Genomic DNA, 18619 nt, shown 5'->3' on the forward strand with positions numbered 1-18619 from the left:
AGATGAATATATTAACAATTCAAAAAACTGGAAGTAAAAAAAAAAAAAAGGTGATTCAAAGTCTTGGGAATACACTGACAACCAGAGCAATCAAAACTGGCCCTGTCCCTGAGGTTTGCCTCTTTAAGACGCATCTCTTACATCCACGCTAAGTCACCTCCTGGGACGTCTCGGCTCACTGAAGTAATTCCCAATGACTGCGGGCTTCTGCACAATTTCAGTGTCCTCCCCCCATCCCGGTGGCGCGGAAACGAATATGGAGGCTGTAACATGTAAGCATAGATCCTTGGATGGAAACCAAAATGCCATTTATAATTTTACTGTCATACTTGTTGGCAGTCAAGTTCTTCGAATAGCCTTTGCAGAATTGTGAAAAATACCACAAGAACTTTTCAGTGTGAGAAAACGGTCTAATGAAATTTCCATTCCTAAAAACCCAAGACACCCTACTAAAGTCCATTGTGTATCTGTGCATCCTGTGATGCTTAAGACCCACAGAATCCTGCCAAGAAAACAGTTATAATAAGTAAGCCAAGGACTGATGCAATCAGTTTACACAGAATCCTACAGAAAAACAAACCGATATAAAAAAAAAAGACCATGGATATAAGCAGGTGATACAAAGAAGTACACAATTATCTGTACAGTACTCAACCTCGCTAATGGATAAATTTAAATTAAAATAAAATGCAATTTTCTACAAGACTAGCAAAATTGCAAAAGATCTATAATAAACGCTAGGTGAGTGTGGAGCGTAGGAAATGAGCACTCTCAGGCATCATCAGTGGAACTGAAATTTGAAAAATCCAACACACTTTAGTAATACAGGCTACAGTTTGGTTTGTGCATCTCGAAGGGCCCCATCCCACAGAAACTGTAGCACTGGTGTAGCTGCACGTAGGCGTGGGGACTCACTGCCAGGCTACCAGGAGTGGATCACTGTGCCTGTCTCCCTGCCCCACTTTTATCCACTCTTTCAAGCAAGGACGCTTCCAGCAGGGCACCTGAAAATGTTCTTTGCTGGGTGATTTAAGTAGTAAGACCTGAGAATCCACCTAAATATCCAAATATTAGAAATATGGTTTACTTACTATTACCAATCTGATAGATAAGGCTATTTTAAAATGAGTAAGACTACGTGGCAACATGGAAAAGTGTTAATAACGGTACCGAGGGAAAATAGAAGATAAAGCAGCACATGTACCAGCCAAATATAAAAATATGTCTACATGTATTATGGGGGGGTTAGGAGTCCTCACAAAGCATAAGAGGTGGGAATGTCAGTAATGGTCACTGTTCCATCCACCAAGGCCTGGGAACTCCGTGTAGAACAGTGTGGAACGGGCTACCAGCACGGAAGGAAGGCCTTCTGCAGAGCACAGCGCTCGTGTGAGCTGTAGGCAGGCGAGACGAAGATGGAGCTGGCAGGTGGGGCAGGTGACAACGTGGGCTGGGGCCTGTCACTCCCTCATCTTCCCAGAGTTTCCTACCTTGAATAAGTCATAGAGTTCTTCCAGGTCTTCAGGAGGAATGGAGACTTCCGGGATAACAACGCGGAGCTTGAGGAAAGAACCAACAGCAATGGAGTGAATTCTCTACCTGCACCTGGGAGGATCAAAGGGAACGGGGGGGCTCTTCTTGCTCGTGGGGGACACCAGGCGCAAGTCCTGTCTACCAGAGCAATCTGTTCCTTTCTGATGCCAGGATCACGTTATGGTAACTTTCTCAAGGTGTTTACCCTCAGCCTTGCCAATTCACACATCAGTGCCTGGGGACAAACGCGTGAGTTTAATGGAAGTCAAACTCTAGCAAAGACGAGGCTGGGGCAGGAAGTTCCTCCCGAAGAACAACACTGCAGGCCTTCTGTGCCAGGCATTTTCTATATCGTACCTCGTTTAATCCCAGATGCTGGGTATTAGTAGCCTCCTTTACAGCTGGGGAAACTGAGGCTCACGGGGCTTAAATTGCTCACAATCTGTCTGACTCTCAAACCCGTTTCTATGCCAGGTCACCCTAATTCAATGCAGGGGGGTGGGGTGGCATTCTTTTTCTTAAGTTTCTTTAGTTTACTTTTAGTAATCTTTACACCCAACGTGGGGCTCAAACTCGGGACCCCAAGGTTCAGGAGTCACATGCCAGCCAGGTGCCCCAAAAGCTGGCATTCTCATGAGACCCACAGGAACAGAGCCCAGGTTCGCGCCCGACTGCCATTCTGACAACCCATGACTCACTACGTTCTGCTTTGTGGTATCTTCGTGGCCCTGGAGAACCCTGATCCTGTGCCTACAGCGCAGGTGCTCGAGCTGCTCCACAGACTGGTCTCCAAATTTCTGCAGAGAAACGAATGTCCCTCAACACCCATCTCTGACCAGGTTTCCCGGAGGATGAGGGTGGGGACGGGGCCAGGCCCAGTTACCTCATAGGAGTCCCGGATCAGGTCGGCAATGTCAGTCCCAGGGTAGGGCTCCTGGTCATCGGACAAAAAGGCATGGTGGCTGCCGACGGGGGGTCCAGGGCTGTCCTCATTCTTAATGTGATCTAGAAACCTGAGCACACAACCCACCGCTGAAGCACTGGTTTCCCCTCGCCTGTGAACCGCACCCCACCCGCTACCTTCCCAGGGGCCGGGGGAAATGTCAGAGCACTTTCAGACCCAGCTCATTCGTCTCCAAACACTGGGAGGAGGGCAAGATAACTACTGTGCTCCTTTAGAGGAAAGGAGACACGCCTAAAGCCAGACTTGTTAATCTGGGCCCCATGGGTAGGTTTGCAGGGACCTGGGACTCTGGTGAAGTCAACACAAAGTTCTGTGCATACACATGCCACTGTAAGCTTCCACAGTATTCTGAAAGGGAAACTTTCATCTGTCGTTCAACTTGCCCTCAGCTACAAGACAGCCAGATTCCAGTCCTCGGCCTCGTGGGACTTTTCTTGCACTGCAACACACCAAGCCCCTACACATCAAATGTCCGAAACCTCCAGCTGGCTGCCTGAGACCACCATTTCCCAGTGCCTGCCTGCCCCATTCCAGGCCACTATGAGTGCGTATCTCCCCAGAGACAAGCGCAGATGGCCCACTCTCCTCCTGTACCCTCTCTCACTTGCTGGAGAGGAGCCGGGAAGATGGCGCTCTTCACCACATGCAGGCAACAGTGCCACCCCACGGGCTGGCTCGGGGGGGGGGGGGGACCACGGCGTGACAAGTGGCAGAGTGGAAGGAAAAATTCCACGGTGACAGCCCTGCTGGGCACCCGCTGCTGCTTCCACCTGGTCTATTTTGCAGAGCCCGTGATAGCCCTCCTCAACCCGCCACCCCAACCCCGTGAGCCCACCTGCTGAGGACCATGAGGGCCTGGCCATCGTCCTTGCTGCTGCACAGGCCCTGGGCATTGGCTTCCAGCACGGCCAGCCCCAGCTGGAAAATGGCTTTGATCCCATCGTAGAAGAAGCAATCCACAACGCTCACCGCACTCTCCAGAGGCATAATGCTGAGGAACAGAGTCAGGAACCAGGAGAGAGAGATGGACGCGAGGGCTGAGAGGTCATTCATGTGCTCCGCCAGCTCGGGGAGGTGCTCCTTGATGAGCTCCTCAAAGACCGACTGATCTACCTGGGCCCCTGAAAAAGGCAGACCACAGAGACTTAGTTGGGGAAGGAGTCACACTTTCTAAAGTTAGCCTGAAATTGAAACTACTCCGAGATGAGGAGAACAATGAAACAGAATTTGAGTCCAGAAAAGGACTCGTATTTAACTGGTTTTTGACACTGACTAGAGCAATTCAGTGGGGAAAGGATAGTCTTTTCAAAAAATAATGCTCAGTCAAGTGCACACCTGTGTGGGAGCAGGGTGGGGACCTCAAGTCCTACTTCACATCATACAAGAAAATACATTTGAAATGTGTCATAGACCTCAATATAAAAGCTAATACTATAAAGCTTCTAAAGAAAAATATAGGAAAAAGGCATCATTTCTTAGGACACAAAAAGCACTAGCCACAGAAAAAAATTATAAATTGGACTTCATGAAAATAAAAGACTGGTATTCCTCAAAAAACATTAATAAAAATAGGAATGCAAACTTCACACTAAGAAAATATTTATAATACATATACCTGACAAGGGTCTTGTATTCAAAATAAAACTCTTGCAACTTAGTGGTCAATAACCCATTTTTTCTTAAATAGGCAAAAGATGTGAGCAGACACTTCAAAAGAGACAATAAACAAATGGCCAGGAAGCACAGAAAAATATGTTCAACATCATTCATCGAAGAAATGCAAAGTAAAACCTCCATGATAGATCCCTTTTTCCCTGCTAGAATGGCAAAACTTAAAAAGACAACTCTGAAGGCTAACAGGGATGTGGAGCAACCAGAACTCACACACTGCTGGTAGGAGATCTGTGACCACAGTGTATCCGCTTTGAAAAACCAAGTTTCTTAGTTGACCTATGACCTATGGCCTAGCAATTCTACTCCTAGGTAAACACTCAAGAAAACGGACAATCTTGAGTCACTTACTTACTTACACATGAATGTGTATCTCAACTTCACTTACAATAAAAGACTGGAAACCACGCAGACCTCTAAACGAATCACGGTCTGAGTGTGCGGGGTGACTCAGCCAGAAGAAGGAGCAGAGTACTAATGCCTCAGCAACCCCGTGTCGTGCGCAGGAAAACAGACCCAGAAGAGTGTGTTCTCCATGGTTACACTGAGACCAAGTTCAAGAACTTGGGCCCAACTAACCCGTGGTGACAGACCCCAGGACCGAGTGTTGCCTGTGGCAGGGAAGGGGCAGAAGGGAAGTGGGGGGTTATGGAAATGCTCCAGCCTGTATTGGGGCGGTGCTCACACAGGTGTACACATTACCTAGGGGGCGCTGCTGGTCACTGAGGAGTAGACACTGTCCCGTAGGAGCACCATCAACCGATGGCGGCTTTGGCAGCTTGCCTCCCGGTGACCCTGACACTCTGAGGAGTCCGTGCTACTGTGTGCAAGCTTAGACTGCCTCCCACAGCATAAAGTGGAAAGGGAAGGAAGCCCGTCACTCAGGCACCTGGAGGGAGCCAGGGAAGACAGTCTAGAGCACTCCGCCACATCCTTCCCAGCCACCCCCCCCCCCACTCCCAGGGGTCCTCACATTCCCTCGGTTCTTGACACCAGTCTTCTTCGGGAGCATCTTCTTCCTGCCCTGCCCCTACCTCCAGTCTTTTGCCAAATTCTGTCTCAGATTGGTTGTTTCTGTTCCCACCACTGCCGCCCGAATTTTAGGCCATCTCCAGAAAAGGTACGGGCGAGTATCAGCAAGCCGAAGCAATGTTTCTGTCATTTTGTCCACTAGGAGGGGCTGGACCACAGGGATAATGCAAATGCCAACCCACCACAGAAAAGGAAGGCACCAAGTGGGTGCCTGAGTGCTGTGGGGTCACAGGTCTGCCCAGAGCCGGGGCCAGCAACAATGGGCCTTCTCACTTATCAGTGTATCCAAGGCCGGGGCAGGGAGCAGGGGATGTCCCAAATCTGCCCTTCAGGTCCAGCCTCGAGAGTCTCCACAAGGGAAAGGGGACATCTGTCTGCAGGAGCTCCTTGGGTATGAAGGGCAACACCACCCTCCCTTTCCAGGCCGCAGTATCAGCAAAAAACCTCTCTGGTTTTCACTTTTCAACTTGTTTCTCGAACCTAAACATTTTTCTTTTCAGGTAACCTCAGTCCACCCTTTTGCCAGAATGGTGCAGAGATTACGCCAGTTGGTTCTGCACATTCAAGAGCCAAACAGTGTTTGTACAGAGACCAGCTGAGCGGCACAGGGGATTTCTGAACAAGGACTGATGACAAATGTCTTTGCCCAGGCTCTGTCCCTGCTCCCCAAGCACAGAAGAGGAAGAGGAGGAGGAAGGAGGCAGTTTACCAATGACTCGGTGGTTGAAGTAGTCGGGCAGCATCCGCTCACACACAGCGACGAGCAACCAGAAGGCCTCCTCCTCCTTGGCGTACAGCAGCAAAACGGAAGTCAGGATGTTCATGGACTGCTCAGGGTTCACAGAGGAGGGGACGCTTCATGTCAGACCACGTCGTGCCACACAGACATTAAAAATCACACAAGCCCAAAGGGTCCACAGAAGTCAAGACTGTCAATGAGAGACCCAGTCTAGCCCAACCACACTGACACTTGTCAAGTGGAATGACCGTGTTTATCAACATGGTCCCCACAAGACACCCCAGGCTGAGCCACCAGCCACCATTCTGTCACTGTCCCCATCTAGGAATGCTGGGGTCAGCCGTGGTGCATGCCTTAGGCTCAGGTCAAATCCAGCTATTCTGTGTGTATGTTCTAACACACACACACAAACATTCACGCGTTGATTTTGCTTTTCACAGGAAAACAAAGTTTAAACTCGTCTATTTTCAGGTATCAGAGACTTCTCTAACCCAGTCTAGTGGTGGGGTGGGGGCAGTGGTGTTTTATTTTACTGGGTTCTATTTTGTGCTTGTTTACCACATCCCTGAATAAACTTTCCAAGTAAACTCAACAACTGTTCAGAGGGCGTCTTACCTCCACTTGTGCTTCCTGAAGGAAAAGGATCGGCCCCAAACATCTTTTTCCTCCCCAAACAGCACTGATATTTAAAAAATAATCCCTGTAACTTCTGTAGAGATCTAGAAAGATAAAGCTCCACAAAAGAGTTATCAGTGCCGTCCTACAGCGGAGGCCTGGAGAGGCGGTAAAGACAATCTGTCCTGCCGTGGATAGTGACTCATCATGTGCACTGCTCTTTTCGGGCACCACAGTTTCTAATCTCAAGTAATCAGCCTGTTTGACTATACGAAGATGATCCCTTTGGCCTTATTCGATACATTCTTTAAGGGAAGAGACAAAGCACAGAGCCTTCACAGGACAGTCTTCACTACCAGTCGAGAACAACAGAACCCGAAGCCTGGGTGACCAACACAAGACACAAACTCAAAGATTTCTGCTCCTCCACTGCACACCTCACCTGGCAGTACCCAATTTTGGGGTTCCGGTGGGCATAGGCTGTCAGGACTCTCCTCAAAGCAGCAATTCCCGTTTCATTCTGGAAGGCGGGATGCTCCGGTAAGGAACGGTGCAGGTCCCGTTCTATCTCCTCGGTCACCAGGCAACATTTTCCCATGGACTCCTCCACCAGATCACCATAGTAACCCGGATGCGAGGCGAGATCGGTTACAGCATCTGACGATTTAAAAGTAATTTTTCAAGGGGGCGGATTACCGGGACAGAGTCAACATGGGGAGGGGGCTTGTCCTGCTGGAAGGCCTCAGTGCGGTCTCGTTACTGGAGGGACAGAAAATATTTTGAGACCACACACAGACCAAAAGGACTTCATTTCTGCCAAAAACAAAAAAGAAAAAATGAAACAACATGGCTTTTCTAAGAATAACCTTAGAGAGAGAAAGGAAACAGCTCATACTAGAAACAGTTGTATTAATATGCTTTTTGTAAGTTGTATTCTTTAGTGATAGGGCCAGTGGATATATGTGTGTATCTATACATACAGACGTACACACAATTTTCATATATTAACACAAAATTACTGAGTACGTATGTGGGAAACACATAAGAAGGTGCACTTATGTTTAGTAATCAAACAATTATCAAGGAGCCAACAAGCTGCCAACAAGAAACTCTGAGGCTGGGATCATGATAGGCGGGGCGGCCAAGCACAGTCCACCCACGCCCGAGCTGCCCCCCAGGCCTCTGACAAGCAAGGGACACCAGGGGTGAGGATCCCATGCCCTCGTCAGCCAGCACCAGGGCACCTGTGGTTCCAGCCAGTGATCCCGCAGGGGCGCCGGTGGTGGGCGGGGCTCCAGGACGGAGGCCAGCCCCATGTACGGAGGTCCCAGAAGAGCAGGGCAAGCAGAAAGGGCCCAGTTCCGCCTTTAGTCGCCAGCCTAGGTCTTTAAATTCTGATTGGCTTTAGTAAACTGCCCTCCTCAACTCAGCTTTCTGCTGTGATTCCCCATCCCATCAACAATCACTACGACATTCCCTTGTCCTCAAGGCTTAATACTAACAGCTGCCCCTCAACACTAAGTCCCACAGCAACCTTTCTGTCAGCACTGTCACTTCGAAGGAAAGACAGCCCTTTAGGAGCTAGTTTTTTTTTTTTTTTTAATATGATGTCTGTGTATGTCCATTAAAGGGGTAGACTATACACCCAGTGGCATTAACAGATGTCAACTGTTAGATGGTTAAGGTGACTCATGTGACTTTCTTTGCTCGTTCCTCCCTATTTTCCTTTCAACCCTGAGTAGACATTGTTTCCATTAAATACAAAAATACAGAAGACATTTTTGATTTCAAAAAGGCCTGTCTTGGGGCGCCTGGGTGGCTCAGATGGTTGAGCGTCTGCCTTCGGCTCAGGTCATGATCCCAGGGTCCTGGGATCGAGTCCCACATCGGGCTCCCGGCTCAGAGGGGAGCCTGCTTCTCCCTCTGACCCTCTCCCCTCTCATGCTGTTTCTCTCTCACTCGCTCTCTAAAAAATAAATAAAATCTTTAAAAGAAAAAAAAAAAAAAAAAAAAGGCCTGTCTTGCTGAAGAAACCAGCCAAAAGGGACTCAGCATGTGAAACAAGGTGAGCAGTGATAAACCCATCAATGAATCCCAACTAAGCAGACGCCAGCACGTATGTCGGAAAGCAGGAAACATACACCTGGGCACCCTGGGCCAGAGAGGGGATGGGCTTGGCTATTCGGGGGAGGGACTGAGAAGAGGGAAGAGGGATCACTGGGGTGAAGGTCTGGCATGAAGCCACACGAGGGAGGAACATAAGAAGGGTGCAGGGAGGAGCGCCTAGGTGGCTCAGTCAGTTGAGCATCTGCCTTCAGCTCAGGTCATGATCCTGGGGTCCTGGGATCGAGCCCCGCATCGGGCTCCCTGCTTGGCGGGAAGCCTGTTTCTCCCTCTCCCACTCCCCCTGCTTGTGCTCTCTCTCTCGCTGTCTCTGTCAAATAAATAAATAAAATCTTTAAAAAAAAAGGGTGCAGGGAGAAGACAGGTACCCAGGCCTGGCCTCCAGGAGGCTCATGCTGACCTGAGCCCACGGGGCCACCGAGGAAGAGCGGACCCCCTCCCAGGCCTCCAGCTGCACCCTGACAGGAGTAGCAAAGCCACCCCACTGGACAGGGGCCTTCCCTTCCTGCTTGCAAGGCCCCCCCTGTCCTACTGAGCCAGACAAAACGGCCACCCTCAATGTGGAGACATTGCTCAACACGTCTCTAGAGAAGTCAGTCCTCATCTCTGCCCACCCACTGGAGAGCATCCTGATGAGGAATTCCCAGACATCACCAAACAGCAACAGAGGGAAAGTCCTGGGGCCTGAGGCCAGACAAGGTCATCGCTGAATGGCTCAAGTGGTGTGGGAGGAGGAAGTGGGGCAGAAATCTCTGCAATGGTGCCTCCTGGGGATGCCGTGCGTCTTCCACAAAGGAGGGACCAACAGAAAGTATGCTGGGGGATTTATTTCAACGCCACTGCAAGTGAACAACATACAGAGGGTTGGTTTGTTTAGTCTAGTTCAAATGTATGTCCTAGAAAGACACTTCACTTCTAGGAGGTTCTTTAACAGAGTTCTCAAGACTACATACACACTCCAAGTTATTTTTAAAGGAGAGGAGAGGCCTTCAGCCAGGCCTCACATTGGCCAAGGAGGACACCGCAGCCCAAGGTCTCGGGCAACTGGACCAAGGTCCTACAGCTAACACAGTAAGGGTGCCGAAGTTCTTGGCTGGCAACGATGCAGTAAGAATCCAGAGACAGAGGACCTGTCTGCACATACGTGCTGTTCAGATCTGGGCCTCTGTTCCTGTGTCCGCTCCAGAAATAACAGTTTGCCTAAAAATACCAGAAACACGTACCTGAGAAAAGCAGCCAGAGTCTGCCACGTAAAGATTCGGGGATCCCCATGGCTACAAGCTTCCGGATCTTCTCTGTGCGGAACATACACACGGTTCTGCCATATTCCACAAAGTGGTCATTCCACAGGCTTATTTTTATCTGTTCCCTGGACTGGAGATGGAAATGCTGTTAACGTGCAAAGAAGCCCTTCCATGCCTTCCACCACAGCCCATCTGCAACCCACCGCAGAGGGAGGCTGCCTCTGTTAACAGAGGGACCAACAGTGATGGGCAACTGGTTCAGCAAATATTTTTGAAACACTCGCAGGCACAGAGGATGTAAAGATGAGTAACAACACCAAGTAACAGCCCTTCTGGAGTTCAGAACCCAGCAGGAGAGTTTACGCAAATAAAATGCCATTTCCTTGGCAAAGTTGATAGTAAGAGTAGGTTTGTCCAGATATCAAGTCCAAAGCAGCTGGGAGGGTGGAGTGGGAGTGGGGGACATCAGGGGAAGCGTCTCAGGATGTTAACACCAAGCCAGCTGTTGAAACACGGGTCAGCTCAGAGGGTGAACAAGGGAGGGGCGGGGGTGGGGACCTCATAATTTGCCCTGAGCTCCGGGACAGCCAGAGGAAAACCTGGAGCCTGAAAAAAATCACACTATTCTCATTATCAGACACAAGACAGATACCATTTCTCTAGGCAACTAAAAATTCTTTAAAATTATCCCTAGATGACAGGAGTTGTTAGTACCTTTTAAGCAACATGTTTTGTTTTTTTATTAAGGTTTTATTTACTTATCAGAGAGCACGTGCACAAGCAGGAGGAGGGGCAGGCAGAGGGAAAAGAAGGCTCCCCTCTCAGCAGGGAGCCCGATACGGGACCCGATCCCAGGACCCTGGGACCATGACCTGAGCCGAAGGCAGCCGCTTAACCGAATGAGCCACCCAGGCATCCCATTAAGCAACATGTTTAATATGCTTTTCATTATCTGCATTCTCCAGTAAGGGGAGAACCTTCCATATATATTCAGTATTCTTACAGGTTTAGTCAGGAGTTCATTGAGCTGCTCTGTGTAAAGCATTATCAGAAGGCTCCGTTTTGAATGAATAAAGCTAACGATTATACAGTAGCCAAGTAGGTGACAAGGCACAGCTTGGGGTGGTAATGTCCACAGACACCCCCGGCACACGTGGTCCCAACGCAGCCTCCCTCCAGCCGCAGTGTCTTTCCAGAGTACAATTTCTAGCCTCTTTACCCCACAGTGCATGACATTTCCCTCGGATTCTCCCTATAAAGAGGACAAGGATAAGTAGATGTAACAGAAATATCTTTTGTCTGGTAAAACTACAGCACAGGAGACCTTTTGTTCCAGGAGAGAACCAAGCAATACTGTAAAAGGAGCCCACACAGACACCCCTGGGTAAGAAGGGGAACACTTGTTCTGCACCTGCAAGAACCCACAAAGGACAGCACTGATGCTCTCCAGGTCACATGGCCGAGAGCTGTGTCCAAGAGCCACTTAAGGGGCAGGTAGGGAAAGCCGACGGCCTCAGTCATCTGATCACATCCTCCATGCACCCGGTCGTGCCCAGGCAGCTGGCATCGGCTGGGCCCTCCCACTACTGCCCAGGAGGGAGAGGGAGGGGTGCTAGCTGCTGGGTTGGCCAGCAACCTGCACCACACCTGCTCTCCCGAGGCCCGCGAGGCTGGCGCCAGCAGGTGCACGGCCCGACAGCTGGGAACCCCCACCCGTGCCGGCTCTGCCAGGGTCCGGCTCTGCCAGGGTCCGGCAAAGGCAGAGCCAGGCCACCCACCATTCGTGAGTCGGGGCTCTGGCTGCCCGCCTGCTGGAACACAGAGATCAGGGCCTCAGGGTGGAGCCGCGGGCTCTTCTCTTTTTCACTTTCCTCGCTATTTTGAGAGGACACCATTTCAAGATCCCCAAACTTGTGGTCACTGCACATGCTTGTTGAATGAAACACAGATGAAGTCTGCTGGAAAGACATAAAAAAAAGGAGGTAGCTAGAAGAAAGTCATTACTTATGGAAGAGTCTTTGTTTTGCTTTTGGAGGCATGAAGGTAACGTATTTTTTAAATTTATTCATTTGAGAGAGAGTGTGTGTGTGAGCATGAACGAGCAGAGGGAGAGAGAGAATCCTCAAGCAGACTCCCCAGTGAGCATGGAGCCCGACAAGAGGCTCAATCCCAGGACCCTGAGATTGTGACCTGAGCTGAGATCAAGAGCCCAGTGCTTAACCAACTGAGCCACCCAGGCGCCACGAAGGTAACATACTTAAACATGCCTGTGTAGGACTCAAGGGAAACAGACTAACATTAGCCCCAACAGATTTGATCCTCAGGAAAGAATGTGGTCCACACTGTGCTTTCCTGGGAAGGCTGCTCACAGCATAGAGGGTATGGGGCCAAGAGGGGGGCAGACAAGAACCATTTCTTGTATGCTTCCAGAACTGAGGATGACCATCTTCAGAAAACAGCTCTCGGGTACTGAGAAACTATATCCTTTCCTCCCTGTCACTGCACTGGTAAAAAGAGGTGAAGAGGGGCGCCTGGGTGGCTCAGTCGTTAAGTGTCTGCCTTCGGCTCAGGTCATGATCCCAGGGTCCTGGGATCGAGTCCTGCATCGGGTTCCCTGCTCAGCAGGGATCCTGCTTCTCCCTCTCACACTCCCCCTGCTTGTGTTCCCTCTCTCGCTATGTCTCTTTCTGTCAAATAAATAAAGTCTTTAAAAAAAAAAAAAAGAGGTGAAGAAAGAGAGGGACGGGTGTGAAACAGCAGGAGAGGAGTCCCCCACCAACCTCTCTAACATATGGAGGGGTGCCCATTAGTTCCCCTAACCTCTGGTGTGGGGTGGTGCCCCATGAGCCCCTCTAACCCGTGAGCAGGGTACCCTGTTAGCCCCTCAAACCACTCACTGCGTGGGCCACCCTCTAACCTGTGCAGCACCCACTCAGGACCCCTCGAGTATCAGAAGTGATACACTATCTAATACACAGGCCCAATCATCTCTAACACAGTTCTCTCATTTCCAAGTGGATTGTGGTTATGCGCACTCCCTTTAGAGACCACTGCCCTAGAAGGGGTGAGAAAAGAGATCTTCACTTTATAGGATCCCGCTGTTTCTAAGCATCATACCATGTCTTCATCTTGTGAGGTGTCATAATGCACGGGGTGTTTGGCGTGCACCTGCTTCAGCCTCATGAGCAGGCTCTCCACCAAGTTATCTCTGTCCTTTAGCTCGATGAACTGGAAGGCCATCTTGCTCCTGATGCTGATGATGATGGGATTAGGGAGCAGACTTGTGTCCTCCATCTTCTCAATGCTCACCACCTATTGCAAAAAGTTACACACAAAAGGTCCAGCAACAGACAATGGAGGGCAGGCATTTCAATTACCTATTTAGGAAAATACCACCAGAAAGAAGGCAAAACCAAACAACTGCCCTAAGGAACGGATACAGAAGTTAAAAATTATCTAAGGCAGCCTATTTACGGTAACTCTAGTACCCATCAACAGGTGAGCGGAGGAACAAAATGTGATCTACCCACACAACTGAATAGGACTCGGCCTTGAAAAGGAGAGAAATTCTGACACATGCTACAACATGGATGAACCTGGAGGACATCATGCTCGGTGAAATAAGCCAGCCACAGATGGGCAAATACTGTATGATCCCACTTAGACGAGGGACCTCGAATAGTGCGATTAGGAGACAGAACGTAGAGGGGTGGTTGCCCGGGGCTGGAGAGGGAGGATGGGGAGTGAGTGCTTAATGGGAACAGAGTTTCAGCTGGGGAAGACGAGGAAGTTCTGGTGATGGTAGGATGATACTGTGAATGTACTTAACACTACTGAACCATAACACTTAAAAGTGGGTGAAGTGGGAAATGTGATGTTACGTATATGTTACAATAAGACAAGTAAGTGCACAGGACAACTCTTGGATTCCTTGCTCCGCTCCTAAGTAAGAATATTTGCAAAATGAAAACATCTAGAAAATGACATGGAGGTAGATCACATGGATGAAAAATTCTGAGTTTTCCCAAAGAACAGTGCTCAGAATTTGGAGGTCCTGATGGGAAACAGAGGGGTGGGTATGGTCACCACAGACATGCCCTGAAACCAAAGGACTGAGGACGGCAGATCAGGAAGTAGCCTCAGGTTGCCCTGCATTTCCAGGGACAGATTGCAGAATTTTATAGCAGGAAGGGAAGGGACCTGATCCATATTAAAGGAAACATTTTTTAAATGTTTCACTCAAGTCCCAGGAGGGTACAAAAGTCATGCAATCTGACATTGGCAAAAGGTGATGCTTTTTGTCGGTTGCCTTTTTTCTTTCCCCTTTTTGTGAGTGCAACTCCTAAGAGCTGTTGGAAAAGCTTTAACTGCTAGGCAGGGAGGTGAGAGTGCTTGCTTCTCACCAGTCACTTCCAGGCACATTTCAGGCTGTTGGAGCAACGACAGAAAAAGCAACAAGCACATGGGGACTGGTCAAACGCAGGCCGTGCTTCTCCCCAGAGGCCCGTCTGCAGCCGGCAAAGCCCCACTGGGTGAGCAGCCCTGCCCCAGCCGGTGACCTGGCCACCACGGGCTCAAGGACAAAAGGCGGGCTCGGGAAGTGCCGGCCAGGGCTCCGCCTACCTCTCTGAGCGGCAGGATGACATTGCAGCAGCCATCCTCCTTGCTGGCGAAGCAGATGTAGCGGTCGGAGGCGAACATCCGCCCCACGGTGTGGCAGCGGCTGAACGGCGTCCACAGCGAGCAGTCCAGCACGGCGTGCAGCCTCTCGCGCCTCGGCAGCCTGAAGAACGCCCGGAAGAACTCGTTCTGTGCTCTGGCTTCCAGGTCTCTGGCGGAGGGGGCAGAGAGAAGACAAAGAGGCAGGAACGGTGAACGAACACATGGGTTTACAAAGAAAACCCTGTGAAGCCGGATGTGAAAATGGATGAGCCCCGCCGGGTCCTGCGTGGGTCCCAGCATGCACCCCACTTCACAGCCAACCTCGGAGGGAACGGGTACTCAAGGCAGAAGGGGTCGCCTCTGCGCAAAAGTAAGACAACAAACTCACAGACCAAAACAGATACTCCTTCCTGGTTTGAGCAACACTGTGAATCACCATCAAACAATGGTTTAAGGATCCAGAATCAGAAAGTCCGTAACACCAAGTGCCGGCGAGGACGTGGAGAAACGGAAACCTTCATACACCGCGGGTGGGAATGTAAAATGGTGCGGCCCGTCTGGAAAACAGTTTGGCTGGTTCTCAAAAGGTTCAACATGGACTTACCATACGACCCTGCAATTCCCCTCCTAGGCGTAGACCCCAGAGAACCGAAAATGAACATCTGCTCAAAAACCCGGACACGCGTGTTCAGGATGGCAACAACCCAAACGTCCATCCGCTGATAAACGGATCAACAAAATGGGACAGAGCCACACAACAGAAGATCACCCGGCCACACGAAATACTGACACAAGCTACACCAGGGACTGACCTCGAAAGTGTTACAGATATAAAAGACTGCATACCGCCTGATTCCCCTTATATGAAATTTCCAGAATAGGCAAAACTCATAAAGACAGAAAATAGCTTAGTGATTATGTAGAGCAGGGGATAAGGGAGAAGTGGGGAGTGACTGCTCATAAGTCTGGGGTTCCTTCTTGGGGTGAAGAAAATGTTCTAAACCGAGCGTGATGATGGTTGCACAACTCTCTGGATTGAAAAACCACTGATTGGGATGTTTTAACAGGGTGAATTGTATGGTATATGAATGACAGCTCAAAAAAGCAGTTAAACTGAGATCTGTGCTGGGCATACAGTAAGTGCTGAATAAACATTAGCTATTATTACCTTTAAAAAACAAATCCAAGCGGCATCTGGCTGGCTCAGTCGGTTAAGCATCTGACTCTTGATTTCAGTTCAGGTCACGATCTCAGGGTCATGACAGCAAGCCCCACGTCAGGCTCTGCACTGGGCGTGGAGCCTGTTTCAGATTCTTTCTCTCCTTCTCCCTCTGCCCCTCCCCCAGCTCTCTCTCTCTCTCAAAAAATAAAAAAATAAAAATAAAAAAATAAGAAAACAAATCCAAGTAAAAGTATCACTGGAGAGAAGACCATCAGTGTCACATCAGTATGGACAGTGGAGAATGGGGGAGAAATCCTACCCCAGGGGACCCCCCCCCCCATACCCTGGGTCTTGGCTCTAACATCCAATAAAGCAAGAAGGCAGCGAAATCACAATGTTTGCAAATACTGATGAATTTATGTCATACCCCAAAATTCTAGTAGAGGGGAAATTCCACTGTACAGAGATAAAAATTTTTCTTTGCCACATGGAATAAGAGCTCTTTAAATTTATCTGAGAGAATTAGCACTGCGCTCAAAGTAAGGAATATGAACTCTTAGCTTTCTTACTAGCTGGGTGACCTTAGATAACACTTCTCCATATCACATCTTGACATCTGTAAAATGGAAACAATACCTAACCTTTCTGCTTCAAGAGATCCCTGAAAACATATGATGTCCACAACATTGAAAAAGCAGGTTAGAAATAGCTTCTACAGTATGATCCCGTTTATATAAATTCTATAAAATTTGCAGAAAGTGATATGTAAAAAGATTTTGCATAAAATGTTAATAGTAGTTGACTCTGTGTAGTAGGATTTCCACTTTTCATTTTTATTCTGCTTAAATTTTCTACCTGCCCACATATTGTTAGCTTTTTTAAAAATGAAGCTATTTTCTTTTAGGAAAAGAGTAACTTTTAAAATGTTGCATAAATTTTAAACGCCCCAGTCTGAGTGATCTTTTAGACACATCCTCCCCTCACCAGGGCCAGGCTCACACACAGAGGCCCCTCCTGCCCTGCTTCCCGTTTCCAACCCAGTCCTCATTTTCACACCATCACACAACTGTCTTCCCAGGAGACCCCACACAGAGATGGGGGAGTGCTCGGAATTTACTATCAAGCCCTCACAAAGACAGATGCATGCATGTTCAGAAAGTCCTCCGGGCACAGCGAGAAATTAGACAAATTCTACAGATCAAGATGGGTCCAGTTACTGTGGGCCAAAGGCTGCAGCACCTGATATTCCAGGAATGGCTGTTTCCAAAGGAGCCTGCGCTTCCTCCCCAGAGGAGCTGGAAGAACGTGGGAAAGCACCGTGAATGCTCTAGAAATTCACGTACTACAGGATGGAAGTCAAGGACCCTCAGGATCACCCTACTTCCCTGAAAGCAGACCTATATTCAGCATATTTACGTTAGAGGGTTTATGTCCTTGTCCTGAAAGCAGGCTGGCCGTGCTGGCTTTGGTCAAAGTAAAGCCGACACAGCCTGCCTGTACACATCTCACAGATGTGCGTCCAGCCACCACTGAATTCAACTGTCGTCTGGTCCTTCCTAGAAGCACGGGGGCGGGGGGAGAGGGTGGAAGGACTTTTGGTATTTTTGCAGCCAGCTCCTCAGTATAAGAATAAGGCACTCAGTTATATGATTTTCCTGTTCGGTGCACCTGCTACACCAGCCAACCACTCAGTTCAACCCCATTCTCCATGGCTTCTAAGCACATCTCCACTCTCCTTTCTGGGCTGTTCTCTGTCACCCTTGGGGTCTATCTCTCACACATTCAGCAGTCACAGACCAGTGACCTCATGTTATAAGACAAAGACAGAAAGGAGGGGAGCACCTGGGTGGCTCAGTTGGTTAAGCTGCTGACTCTTGGTTTCGGCTCAGGTCAGGATCTCAGGGTCCTGGGATCGAGCTCCTTGTCGGGCTCCACGCTCAGCAAGGAGTCTGCTTCAGGATTCTCTCCTCCCTCTGCCCCTCCCCCCGCACGATTGCACACGCTCTCTCTGAAATAAATAAATCTTAAAAAAAAAAAAAAGCAGCAGGAAGGACTTTCCTAAATCATCTTCCTTCCTTAGAAAGTCCTCTTCCAATTCTGCCTCTAAATCTGCATTATACCTATATATGTGGCATTTAACTTTCCAACAGATGGAGATGAAGATCCTGTAGTAGCTTGAGAGAGGAGTAGCTCAAGCCCTTTATGAAGCTCAGAGTAAGACCACTTCATCCTTTAGGTCTGTTTCGCAGGTGGTAGTTTTGATGCTAAAAATATCAGCTCCTCTTTCCGAAGAGCACCAGAAACAAAGCCCACTGGTCACAATTTGCCTTTCAGACCTTCCAGTACTTACTAAAGGCTCCCCCTCTTCCTCCATAGAGATGCCCTACAGACATGAGCCATAACCGACCATTCAGAAAGCAGTAGCCGAGCACAGGCCTGTAAGCCAGGGCAGAAGCGCCCCTATAAAGATGAAAACTAGCCCGGCAGCCCCCACAATATTTACCACCCATCGTCCACCTTGCTGGTATGCACTGGTCAAAGCAATCGCTCCAAGAGAAAGCGACAGCTGAGAATAGAAGGGACGGCGCCACAAACCCTCCTGTCTTAACACATGCCATTGTATGAGCCTGTAGCCACATAGGACATAAACGTGGGGAGCAAGAACACCAAGTTTGTTCGCAGAGCTGCAATTAACGCGTGCAGTCCTGCATGACAACAAGGTGGACAATTCTAAACTACATGCCCACATTTAAAATTCCACACTTCATTCCTTAGACCTTAGACCCAAGAAATGAAAGGGTGGGTTGTTCTTTCGTTTCTCTGCAAACCTAGGAATTCGATTTTCTCCTCCTAGTTTTGGTACAAATGTATCA

General features: G+C 49.1%; 1 protein-coding gene across 3 annotated transcripts in view; it reads right to left on the reverse strand.

Moving 5' to 3' along the window:
• Positions 1 to 18619, reverse strand: part of TBC1D8 (TBC1 domain family member 8) — a 98688-nt gene that overhangs the window by 13449 nt on the left and 66620 nt on the right. For 2 of the 3 annotated variants that reach the window (XM_044918842.1, XM_044918840.1), the window contains exons 6-15: positions 14546 to 14753; positions 13040 to 13234; positions 11701 to 11877; positions 9902 to 10052; positions 6997 to 7211; positions 5910 to 6027; positions 3333 to 3618; positions 2417 to 2546; positions 2232 to 2330; positions 1491 to 1559 (exon numbers count right to left, since the gene is read on the reverse strand). In XM_044918842.1, coding sequence (XP_044774777.1) covers positions 1491 to 1559; positions 2232 to 2330; positions 2417 to 2546; positions 3333 to 3618; positions 5910 to 6027; positions 6997 to 7211; positions 9902 to 10052; positions 11701 to 11877; positions 13040 to 13234; positions 14546 to 14753 — 1648 coding nt within the window. Of the gene's footprint in view, positions 1 to 1490; positions 1560 to 2231; positions 2331 to 2416; positions 2547 to 3332; positions 3619 to 5909; positions 6028 to 6996; positions 7212 to 9901; positions 10053 to 11700; positions 11881 to 13039; positions 13235 to 14545; positions 14754 to 18619 lie in introns of all 3 variants that reach the window. The other variant, XM_044918841.1, reaches the window with a different exon arrangement.

This window comes from Neomonachus schauinslandi, chromosome 10 (genome assembly GCF_002201575.2).
Source record: "Neomonachus schauinslandi chromosome 10, ASM220157v2, whole genome shotgun sequence".
Taxonomy (NCBI): Eukaryota; Metazoa; Chordata; class Mammalia; order Carnivora; family Phocidae; genus Neomonachus; species Neomonachus schauinslandi.